The sequence below is a fragment of the Pristiophorus japonicus genome, chromosome 21 (genome assembly GCF_044704955.1).
Source record: "Pristiophorus japonicus isolate sPriJap1 chromosome 21, sPriJap1.hap1, whole genome shotgun sequence".
Classification (NCBI taxonomy): Eukaryota; Metazoa; Chordata; class Chondrichthyes; family Pristiophoridae; genus Pristiophorus; species Pristiophorus japonicus.
In genome coordinates, this window is record NC_091997.1 from 62,337,052 (window position 1) to 62,349,485 (window position 12,434).

At 51.5% G+C, this 12,434-nt stretch overlaps 1 protein-coding gene across 7 annotated transcripts in view; it reads left to right on the forward strand.

Moving 5' to 3' along the window:
- tjp1a (tight junction protein 1a) overlaps window positions 1-9,374 on the forward strand; it is a 154,726-nt gene extending 145,352 nt beyond the window's left edge. For 4 of the 7 annotated variants that reach the window (XM_070864870.1, XM_070864865.1, XM_070864867.1 and 1 more), the window contains 3 exons: window positions 2,153-2,370; window positions 3,670-3,813; window positions 8,250-9,374. In XM_070864870.1, the coding sequence (XP_070720971.1) occupies window positions 2,153-2,370; window positions 3,670-3,813; window positions 8,250-8,344 (457 nt within the window). In that variant the 3' untranslated portion in view covers window positions 8,345-9,374. The remainder of the gene's footprint in view (window positions 1-2,152; window positions 2,371-3,669; window positions 3,814-8,249) is intronic. The other 3 variants (XM_070864869.1, XM_070864871.1, XM_070864866.1) reach the window with 2 other exon arrangements.
- Window positions 9,375-12,434: the final 3,060 nt, after the last annotated feature.

Genomic DNA, 12,434 nt, shown 5'->3' on the forward strand with positions numbered 1-12,434 from the left:
TGCTGCTGTTGATGGCCCACGTCCTCATGGATGCCAGTTTTGAGCTGCTAGATTTGTTCTGAGTCTTGTCCCATTTAGCACGTTGGTAGTGCCACACAACACGATGGAGGGACTCCTCCGTGTGCAGACAGGACTTCGTCTCCACATGGATAGATGCATCTACAACAGGTAGATTGGTGAGGATGAGGTCAAGTAGGTTTTTCCCCTGGTGTTGGTTCTCTCACCACCTGCTGCAGGCCCAGTCTGGCAGCTATGTCCTTCAGGCCTCGGTCAGTAATGATGCTACTGAGCCACTTTTTGATGTTGCACATTGAAGTCCCCCAGTCAGAGTACATTCTGTGCCCTCGCTTCCCTCAGTGCTGCTTCCCAGTGGTGTTTGCTGTGGAGGAGTAGTGACTCATCGGCTGAGGGAGGGACTGCCTGCAGCAAGGATGTGTGCAGGGGTTAGAGCAGGAAACCCATGCACTTCCCACGTTTACCACATGGTGTGTTGTGATCCAGCTTTGGGCTGGCCTGAGTACTGGAGGGCATTGCCCCAACCAGACTCAGCACCTTGGAGGGGGGGAAATATGTTGTACAAAAGTTATATTTAGTTTACTGGAGTGAAACAGTGTCTTGGAACATCCAGTCTGATTTATTTTGTGCTTTCATGTCCCAGTGTTTCGGAAGTGACATTGAGTGTCTATCTGAGGTGCTTCAATGTGTTCCAGAATGTAGTTGGATCAATGTGATCTTATTCCGATGAGGTTTGAGAAGGCATTCGTCCTACAGTGGTTTTTTGTTGTTGGCTTCATTCTTTGGAGTGACTTTGCTCTCAAACTGCAAATTGGCAGTTTATCAGTTTGAAGTTTCTTTGCTTTCCCCATATGGAGCAGAAATGATGCACAGCCCCTGTGGAGTAATACTTTACAGAATACCTTCATCAGACACTCTCTCACCGCATTGCCTTCAAAGCTCGAAATTAAATTTGTTTTTCAGGAGTTTAGCCACAACACTAAATCATGGTTTCACAATGGGACCATTTGGCTGGACTATATCCTGCAGACTGTGACAGTCTCGTGCCGTTACACTACACAACAACAGCTTCTATTTAAACCTCATCCCCAGTGTTCGAGGGATGGATCATTCTGCCCCAGTGTGGGGAGTAAGTTACCTGAAGCTACTGGGCTGAGAGTGGATCATTTTAAATCTCTACTATTGTACAGTGAATACTGCTGTGTACATCCCCATGATAACGACACTTGGGGATTTTAAAGCCAAACTTAAATCCCAGACGTGCTGGTTGAATATCGCAGGAAGTACACATTTATTGACAGGCCCTCGATTTAGGATCATAGAATGATACAGCACAGGAGGCGGCCATTCGGCCCATCGTTACAGTGCTAGCTCTTTGAAAGTTATCCAATTAGTCCCACTCCCCTGATTTTCCCCATTAACCCGCAGATTTTTCCCCTTCAATTATTTATTATATTGCCTTTTGAAAATTACTATTGAATCTTCTTCCACCATCCTTTTCGGGCTGTGCATTCCAGATCACCATAACCCACTGTGTTTATATAAAACATTCTTTATGTCGCCTCTGTTCTTCTGCCAATCACCTTAAGTCTGTGCCCTCTGGTTACCCACCCTTCTGCCACTGGAAACTGTTTCTCATTTACTTTAAACCATTCATGCTTCTGAACAGCGCTGTCAAATCTCCTCTTAACCTTCTCTGCTCTAAGGAGAAAACCCTAGCTTCTTTAGTCTCTCCACGCAACTGAAGTCTTTCATCCTTGGTACCATTCTTGTATATCTCCTCTGCACCCTCTCTAAGGCCTTGACATCCTTATTAAAGTGCGGTGCCCACAATTGGCCATAATACTAACAGCTTTATCAACTGTTTTGTAAAGTTTTAGAATAACATTGTTGATGAACAAAAAACTGCAGATGCTGGAAATCAAACAAAATCTAGCTGGAGAAACACGACAGGTTGGTCAGCGTCTGTGCAGGGAGCAGATAAGTTCATGTTTTGGCTGTGGGTCTTTGATCAGAATGAGCTCTGATAGCGTGTCTTCTCTCCATACCTGTGTGACGTTTTGTTCCTGATCTGATAACTGAGTGTTGCAGTGAGGACTGGTCTGATTACAGTGCTGATTAACTTGCTCTTTCTCAGTCCCAGTGCGTTGGAGGATGATGATGATGATGATAGTCACACGGTAGTTGCAACAGCTCGGGGAATTTTTGACAGCAATGGTGGTGTCCTGAGCTCCGTCGAGACTGGAGTTAGTATCATCATTCCAAAGGGAGCCATTCCTGAGGGAGTGGAACAGGAAATCTACTTTAAAGTCTGCAGAGACAACAGTATCCTCCCTCCCTTGGACAAGGAGAAAGGTGAGAACCACTTTTGCTCCCTGACAGTTCATTAATCCTCACTTTGACACTTTCCTGTAACTGTATATTTTTGTGTCCTGTGCAGAACGATTCGGAATAACGAACCAGTTTCCCAAAGCTGTCTCTCGCACAACCAACCTGGTGGGGGTCCCTTGACAGATAGATCAATTCAAAATGAATGAAGCAATATGAGCATTGCTGAGCTGCAGCAGGCACAGATCAGGAAATCAATCCAGTAACATGGACTGCTGACATTTGATCAACATCCACTGCTATTGATTATCAAAAACTAGATAGTGAAAATGTGGGATTTGTTTGAGCCTGGGCCAGGGAGTAAGCTGGGAGCAGTTTCCCTGTGGTTAATGGGGCGCTTGTTTTGAAAGTCACGCTAACTGGTTACAGACTTGCATGTCTGAGCGCCGGCTGGCCGGAGGAAGTGACCAATGTTTGTTCTCTGGTTCCTTTAATGGTTTGGATGTTTTGGTTGTGGGTCTTACAGCCTCATGCGATACAGTAATGAATGGCGGCTCGTCTATGCTGCTCTGTAACTTGGAGAGTCACCGTTGCAGGGCTGTGATAGCCAAACAAGCTTTATAAAAATGCACGCATCTTTTACAATGCATTTGTTAACTTTTCTTGGTGTAGGTCACAGACGGTATTTTCTGGAACACTTGTGCACAACTAACCAAGCAAACACAGACCATGTTAGCAAAGTACAGCCGCGAACACTGTTGGGCACTTTTGTTAATGCTTCCCATTGGAGCTCATAGCCAGCAATAACTGCGGCTAGGTAACAGCAAAGGGGTGATGTGAAGATCTGAGAGGCCCCAGTGAGCTGTGTAAAAGCCCCGGACAAGGAGAGTCCACAGTCCTTAGTTCCAGCTAAGTTCCAGCAACAGGAAAGCTGACTGGCAGGAAGAGGCACTCGTGGCGAGTGAGTGAAGCACATTTGGGTCTCGGAGGGCCAATTCTTTGGCAATTTCCTCATCTGCAGAGACTCACAGTTCCAGTGGTTTCACATGGTGCAGATAGTCTGGTTACAATTTTCGAAGTGCAGCAGAGAATGTTGGAAAAACACAGCAGGTCACACAATATCTGAAGGAGAAAGACCAGCTTAAGGTTACAGGTGAAAGCCTTCAGCAGAGCTGTTGTGGAAGTTCCCACCTGAAACATTACTCTGTCTGTCTCTAACTCCGATGTTTACTGCCTTGCTGTTCATCTCCAGTCTCTGTCGTGATTTCAGACGCGGCACTGTTTCCTGCTCCAGTGCTGATCAGTTTGTCTTTTCTCCCCCTGTAGGTGAAACGCTCCTGAGCCCACTGGTGATGTGTGGACCCCATGGCTTGAAGTTCCAGAAGCCGGTGGAGCTGCGCTTACCTCACTGTGCGTCCATGACTCCAGATGGTTGGTCTTTTGCTCTAAAATCATCCGACTCCTCGTCGGGTATGCTTTCCTCTCTCTCTCTCTCTGCTTTAGCCGGAGAGTTCTTCGGCCAGGTGTGGCTCTGTGTGCTTCACCTCCCCTGTCTCGTGGTTCATTGGGGTATGGTTACCTCACATTGTTTATTTTCCTTTGCCCAGCTCCCTTCATTTCACTCCAGAAATCCGATCCATTCAGTGAATGAATGTCGTGCACTAGTGATTATCGAACACACAAGCTATCAAGTTTTAATATCTGAATGCTTCTGCTGTTGAATCAGTCGATGCTGATGTGACCGTCACTGTTGGTTGTACAAGTCTGCCCACCTTTTGTTACAGCCTGTGATCAGAGACTTACCGTTACACAAGATTCACCGGGTCTGCCTCTCGGTGCATCCAGTCAATTTGGAGATGGTTGGACTCCAAGACATGCATAAATTTTCACTAGTGGGAGGGGGTTGGGAGCGCTGGACCTCGCTGGGAGTTGGAGGGAGAGGGTTGTGGGGGGGAGCGGAGGGAGGGAAGGGGTGTTTGGGGGGAAGCGGAGGGAGGGAAGGGGTGTTTGGGGGGGGAAGCGGAGGGAGGGAAGGGGTGTTTGGGGGGGGGAAGCGGAGGGAGGGAAGGAGTGTTTGGGGGGAAGCGGAGGGAGGGAAGGGGTGTTTGGGGGGGAAGCGGAGGGAGGGAAGGGGTGTTTGGGGGGAAGCGGAGGGAGGGAAGGGGTGTTTGGGGGGAAGCGGAGGGAGGGAAGGGGTGTTTGGGGGAAAGCGGAGAGAGGGACGGGTGTGGGGGGGGAGCTGAAGGAGGGGGTGTGGTGGGGGGGGCGGAGGGTGGGGGGGGGAGTGGAGGGAGGGTGTGTGGGGGGGGGGCGCGGAGGGAGGGAGGGGTGTGTGGGGGGGAGCGGAGGGAGGGGTGGGTGGGGGGGAGCGGAGGGAGGGGTGTGTGGGGGGGAGCGGAGGGAGGGGGGGGGGTGTGTGGGGGGGAGTGGAGGGAGGGAGGGGGGGTGTGTGGGGGGGAGCGGAGGGAGGGAGGGGTGTGTGGGGGGGAGCGGAGGGAGGGAGGGGTGTGTGGGGGGGAGCGGAGGGAGGGAGGGGTGTGTGGGGGGGAGCGGAGGGAGGGAGGGGTGTGTGGGGGGGGAGCGGAGGGAGGGGAGGGGTGTGTGGGGGGGAGCGGAGGGAGGGAGGGGTGTGTGGGGGGGGGGAGCGGAGGGAGGGAGGGGTGTGGGGGGGGGAGCGGAGGGAGGGAGGGGTGTGGGGGGTGTGGTGGGGAGAGCGGAGGGGGGGAGGGGTGTGGTGGGGGGAGCGGAGGGGGGGAGGGGTGTGGTGGGGGGAGCGGAGGGGGGGAGGGGGTGTGGTGGGGGGAGCGGAGGGGGGGAGGGGGTGTGGTGGGGGGAGCGGAGGGGGGGAGGGGGTGTGGTGGGGGGAGCGGAGGGGGGGAGGGGGTGTGGTGGGGGGAGCGGAGGGGGGGAGGGGGTGTGGTGGGGGGAGGGGGAGGAGTGTGTGGTGGGGGGGGAGGGGTGTGTGGTGGGGGGGGAGGGGTGTGTGGTGGGGGGGGGAGGGGTGTGTGGTGGGGGGGGGAGGGGTGTGTGGTGGGGGGGGGAGGGGTGTGTGGTGGGGGGGGGGAGGGGTGTGTGGTGGGGGGGGGAGGGGTGTGTGGTGGGGGGGGGGAGGGGTGTGTGGTGGGGGGGGGAGGGGTGTGTGGTGGGGGGGGAGGGGTGTGTGGTGGGGGGGGGAGGGGTGTGTGGTGGGGGGGGGGAGGAGTGTGGGGGGGGGGGAGGAGGGTGGGGTGGGGGGGGGGGAGGAGTGTGGGGTGGGGGGGGAGGAGTGTGGGGTGGGGGGGGAGGAGTGTGGGGTGGGGGGGGGAGAGGAGTGTGGGGTGGGGGGGGGGGAGTGTGGGGTGGGGGGGGGGAGGACTGTGGGGTGGGGGGGGGGGAGGAGTGTGGGGTGGGGGGGGGGAGGAGTGTGGGGTGGGGGGGGGGGGAGGAGTGTGGGGTGGGGGGGGGTAGGAGTGTGGGGTGGGGGGGGGGGGGTAGGAGTGTGGGGTGGGGGGGGGGGGGTAGGAGTGTGGGGTGGGGGGGGGGTAGGAGTGTGGGGTGGGGGGGGGGGTAGGAGTGTGGGGTGGGGGGGGGGGTAGGAGTGTGGGGTGGGGGGGGGGGTAGGAGTGTGGGGTGGGGGGGGGGTAGGAGTGTGGGTGGGGGGGGGGGGGTAGGAGTGTGGGGTGGGGGGGGAGGGGTAGGAGTGGGGGGGGAGGGGTAGGAGTGGGGGGGGAGGGGTAGGAGTGGGGGGGGAGGGGTAGGAGTGGGGGGGGAGGGGTAGGAGTGTGGGGTGGGGGGGGAGGGGTGGGGGGGGAGGGGTGGGGGGGGAGGGGGGGTGTGGGGGGGGTGTGTGGGGTGGGGGGTGTGGTGGGGGTGTGGGGAGGGGTGGGGGGGGGTGTGGGGTGGGGGGGGAGGGGTGTGGGGGGAGAGCGGGGAGGGGTGTGTGGGGAGAGGGGTGTGTGGGGGGAGAGCGGGGAGGGGTGTGTGGGGGGGAGCGGAGGGGGGAGGGGTGTGTGGGGGGGAGCGGAGGGGGGAGGGGTGTGTGGGGGGGGGGTGTGTGGGGGGGGAGTGGAGGGGGAGGGGGGAGCAGAGGGGGCAGGGGTGTGTGGGGGGGGGGGGTCGGAGGGGGGGGAGGGGTCTGGGGAGGAGCGGGAGGGGGGTGGGGCGGGGGGTCGGAGGGGGGGGGAGGGGTCTGGGGAGGAGCGGGGGGGGGGAGGGGTGTGGGGAGGGAGGGGTAGATGTGGGAGGAAGGGAAGGGCAGTATGGGGGGGGGGGGAGGGTGGGAGGAGGGGCGGTGTGGGGGGGGAGCGGAGGGGGATGTGGGGGGGTGGCGGAGGGAGGTGATTGGGTGGTGGGGTGTACCATGCCGGCTGGGAGGTGTATGTGCGGGGCGGAGGTGAGAGTGGGGAGCACTGGTCCAGGGGGGAGTGAGGGGTGTGCAGGAAGAGGAACGGTCGGCCTGGTGGTTGGTGGCAAGGAGGATGCGGTTTCCTCTTTGCCCCAGTGTGTGTGGTCGCTGAGTCGCAGTTCAATTAATTGAGCCTTGTGTTGCACAGCACGGATGGACCCGAATGTTTCTGACTCTGTTTCGGCCGGTTACTAGAATATCGTCTGTTATGTCACTGATGGGCATCTATCAAATTGGAAGCTTCCTGCAAAATGTTGCACTTTGCTGTTTTCTGGGCCTCATTAATATCAGCTGATGAATTGGTCTGAATTAGTTTAACTAACCCACTGGCCGTGTTTGAAACTTTGCTCGTTATTGTCTACATCCTCTCCCTAAAGTTTTCTCCATGTCTTGGCTCTGCGTAGCCCGTGAGGGTCTGATCCATTGCATGGCCCTCTCTAACTGCTCGCTGACTTGCTGCAGGCATGTCCAGGAAGCACAAGGTTGGAGCTGGCTCCAGCCCAGACCTGGCTCTGACAAGCTGTGCTCTAAACTCGTGCCTTGCCTGATCTCTCGACTAACCCTGCCCAGTTTATGATTAAATTACTTCTGTTAGTTATTAAAACCTCTCCAGCAGCCTCTGCCTGAAACTTTTGACTGCGTTGTTTGCAAATGCCGATATTCACAATCTATCCCTCCTGGTTCATAACCAACTCTCAGCCTCAACTTTCCTGTTCTTTTACAAAACTTACTGCTTGAGTTTACTTTTTTCATAGAATTGGAATGCAACATGGAATGTATATATTAAATATTAACATTGCTATACATATTGCATATACAGAAATCAATTTGTGGATGATAATTCAGTTTGTGTAGTGTACTGGTACTGTTTAGCCATGGGGAACGTGTTTAAAAGCCAGCTTTAGAGCAGTTTCTAGACAAGCTGGAAAAATACTCTCTCAAAATATTCTGGAAATCTGCCGCTGCTCGACGCTGACTGCTGCTTTAACTGGAACCTGATCCTGGCGATTGGAGATAGAAAACTCCCCAGAATTGGCGAGGGGACTGAGTGGGGTAGTACATTGTATCTAACCCGTGCTGTATCTGCCCTGGGAATGTTTGATGGGACAGTGTAGAGGGAGTTTTACTCTGTATCTAACCCCCTGTACCTGCCCTGGGAGTGTTTGGAACAGTGTAGAGGGAGCTTTACTCTGTATCTAACACCGTGCTGTACATGCCCTGGGAGTGTTTGATGGGACAGTGTAGAGGGAGCTTTACTCTGTATCTAACCCCGTGCTGTACATGCCCTGGGAGTGTTTGATGGGACAGTGTAGAGGGAGCTTTACTCTGTATCTAACCCCGTGCTGTACATGCCCTGGGAGTGTTTGATGGGACAGTGTAGACGGAGTTTTACTCTGTATCTAACCTGTGTTGTTAGTGGGTGACAGGAGCAGGGAATATTTGATTGACCAGTGCTAATGTGTCTCCCTGAGTGAAGCTGCTGTTTTGATGTTAAACTAAACAGTCTATTTCTTTCTTCCAGGTGATCCTAAGAGCTGGCAGAACAAATCTCTTCCTGGAGACCCCAATTACCATGTGGGAACAAACTGTGTCTCGGTCCTGATTGATCACTTTTAAAGGTGGAAGTGGGTGATTGACAGTTATGCCAGGATACCTAGGCAGTGGGTGGAGCACAGATTTAAGCAATAACCTGCTTTCACACAATCAGATGAGGTTGTGGGACAACCTAAAATGCAAATGTTCACATTCTAAGTGGTGTGAAAGGAATTGCAGACGAGCTTGCAATGATACGGCAAGTCTGAACTGTAAAGTTTCCCCAATTTCCGTGTAAACCAGCAGGGATGCCTTACCCTTAGTATTTGTAGCTATCATTTATAATACTAAATCAATTTTTCTATATTCTATAACTTTACAGCCTTTACATGTTTATATCAGTAACCATGTCCTAGTTTAAATGTAGAAGTTACTTTTCTATGTCCTTTAGTTATAACAAGATGTTTGGCTTGACGTGAGTAAACCTAGTTGGCAGGGACTTGGTACCGAGTTATGGTTGGATGTCCTGCTGTGCTGTGGGATTGGTAGAAAGGTCGCTGAGGTCTGTGGCTGTACATAAACCCCGAGCTCGGTTTGTAAATTAACATTTTTTATGTCTTATTTTGTATAAAACAAAACTGAAAAAAACTTTCTAAAGAGGATCTTTATATTCTGCCGCCGTGGGGCCTTTTCAGCAGTTGTTAAATTTGCAGCAATAAAATCACCATTTACAAGTTTAAAAAATCATTGAAGTTTTTACAGCTTTGTATTAATGTTGCTGTGTTTGAGAATGACGTTTTGTCTGTGTAAAGGCACTGGGTCCTTTATATTTTAAGGCAATGTTTGGGAATGCTGGAGTGCAATTTGTGGGATCTTTGGAAAAGTATCTTTGGATAAAGTGACAGGTTACTGTGCTATGTGCCCCAAAGTGTATTTTTGTACTAATAGACAATTTATTCTGGCACAGCAGTACGTGGCTCGCTGGGGATTCTAACAAGGCTTCTGTTAATCACTTCACCACTATTCACGTGTGGCTGACTTTATTTCCTACAATTACTCAAACTACACGTTTCTAAATATACCACTATTATTGAATAAAAACATTTTTAAGATACCAAGTTGTAGTCTTTTGTTTGTCTGATGTTCCATTCATGAACACCTTTTCACTTGTCCCCTTTTCTCTCTCCTCCCTCACTCCTTTCCTGAAGGCATGAACTGTCACTGGGCTACCTTTCCCTATGTGCCAGCTGCCCTCTGATACCAGCCCCACTGGCCATTTCTGGTTTGTGGGGCAAGGGCAGCATCAGACCTTTTGACTGTCCAATCGATCAGAGCTAGACCCAGGTCTGTGGGCGCCCAAGATCTGTGCAGGAACCAGGCATATCGATCAGCAATGCGAGCGCTGGCTACATCGGGGATACTGAGGCCAGTCAGTTTCCCCATTACCGACCCGACTGAAATAGACTCGGCACAGAGCAATGATCTGCTGGTCTTTGTGGCACTGGACGACACATTTACACATTGACCCGAGAAACTTGCAACATTGTAGGAAGTGAATTGTGTATCATGCAAAAATGAATGAGTTAGTTAGTACTTCAAATCTGCAATTCGAGCTGAACCATGCGACCACTAGTTATACGCACGCTGCAACTTTAAATGCTTTGTGTCATCCTGTGTGAGAGCCTCCTGCTAGCCCAGGCACAGCAGGGAGTGCCCTGACTCTGGCACCACGAGGAGTCCCGGTAACCCGGGCACCGTGGTGCTGTATGTTCCAATCCGTGTCTGTCTGCAGGTCTGGGAAAGGTGTAACTAAATCAATGAGCTGATGTTCTGGCACGGAATGTAACCCATGGCTTCGATCTTAGTAACACCGGTGATGGGATGGAATATTCCTGTATCTTGAGCTTCAGCCGTTCGCCAAAACACAAGATTCAGCTTAAAAAATAAATAATTTATTACCACTCATGTTTCCAGAGTTTGATGTCCACAGGATATGTGATGCTTGCAGCCCAGTGACAGAAGATTAACATTTGTGATTGGTGGCTTCTTCTATTTGACTGGATTAAATATATTCAGAGTCTGGTCTGTTTATCCTCAGGACATGCACTCTGACCGTTTTTGGATTAGGTGAACCTTCCTTGGCCCACTATTGGCCCTGACTGCACGTGCTGGGACTCTCATTGGCTGGCAGGGACCAGCACTGGTTTGGGTATGATTCTGACACACAGAACATGTGAGGACGAGTTAGTGACCCGGCACGGCGAGGGGTTAGTGACCCGGCACGGCGAGAAATGGAAGCAGAAATGTTTATCTTTAATGGAATAGCGGAGTATTGAGCTACTTTATGCCTTAAGGAAATCAGAAGCTTCTGCCTCTTTGAGTTGCAGAGTGCCTATTTGGAATGCCTACAATTTGGAAATTCCAGCCACACTGGTAACATGCAGCTGATACAGTCAATGACTGCTGGGGAACAATAGGATGTGAAGGTTAAATGTTGCTAGTGGCTTGTTAAAAGTGAGGTTTCCTTCTCCATGTCCCTCTAGCACTGCTTGTGACTAAAGGATGTAGGAAGCTGATGTCACGAATCATACGATCCTGAAATGTAAGATGGCTTATGCTGCTGCTTCAATTTGGCAACTGGCCATTCTGCATTTCACAGATAACAGTGTCAGATAACACAGGAAAATACGTTCAATTGTTTGAATAAATGAAGATGAATGAAATGCGGATTAATAGGCATAAAACTCATGCTGTACATAGAAACATAGAAAATAGGTGCAGGAGTAGGCCATTCGGCCCTTCTAGCCTGCACCGCCATTCAATGAGTTCATGGCTGAACATGCAACTTCAGGACCCCATTCCTGCTTTCTTGCCATACCCCTTGATCCCCTTAGTAGTAAGGACTACATCTAACTCCTTTTTTGAATATATTTAGTGAATTGGCCTCAACAACTTTCTGTGGTAGAGAATTCCACAGGTTCACCACTCTGGGTGAAGAAGTTTCTCCTCATCTCGGTCCTAAATGGCTTACCCCTTATCCTTAGACTGTGACCCCTGGTTCTGGACTTCCCCAACATTGTGAACATTCTTCCTGCATCATCTAACCTGTCTAAACCCATCAGAATTTTAAACGTTTCTATAAGGTCCCCTCTCATTCTTCTGAACTCCAGTGAATACAAGTCTAGTTGATTCAGTCTTTCTTGATAGGTCAGTCCCGCCATCCCGGGAATCAGTCTGGTGAACCTTCGCTGCACTCCCTCAATAACAAGAATGTCCTTCCTCAGGTTAGGAGACCAAAACTGTACACAATACTCCAGGTGTGGCCTCACCAAGGCCCTGTACAACTGTAGCAACACCTCCCTGCCCCTGTACTCAAATCCCCTCGCTATGAAGGCCAACATGCCATTTGCTTTCTTAACCGCATGCTGTACTTGCATACCAACCTTCAATGACTGATGCACCATGACACCCAGGTCTCGTTGCACCTCCCCTTTTCCTAATCTGTCACCATTCAGATAATAGTCTGTCTCTCTGTTTTTACCACCAAAGTGGACAACCTCACATTTATCCACATTATACTTCATCTGCCATGCATTTGCCCACTCACCTAACCTATCCAAGTCGCTCTGCAGCCTCATAGCATCCTCCTCGCAGCTCACACTGCCACCTAACTTAGTGTCATCCGCAAATTTGGAGATACATTTAATCCCCTCGTCTAAATCATTAATATACAGTGTAAACAGCTGGGGCCCCAGCACAGAACCTTGCGGTACCCCACTAGTCACCGCCTGCCATTCTGAAAAGTACCCATTTACTCCTACTCTTTGCTTCCTATCTGACAACCAGTTCTCAATCCATGTCAGCACACTACCCCCAATCCCATGTGCTTTAACTTTGCACATTAATCTCTTGTGTGGAACCTTGTCGAAAGCCTTCTGAAAGTCCAAATATACCACATCAAATGGTTCTCCCTTGTCCACTCTACTGGAAACATCCTCAAAAAATTCCAGAAGATTTGTCAAGCATGTTTTCCCTTTCACAAATCCATGCTGACTTGGACCTATCATGTCACCTCTTTCCAAATGCGCTGCTATGACATCCTTAATAATTGATTCCATCATCTTACCCACTACCGATGTCAGGCTGACCGGTCTATAATTCCGTTTTCACTCTC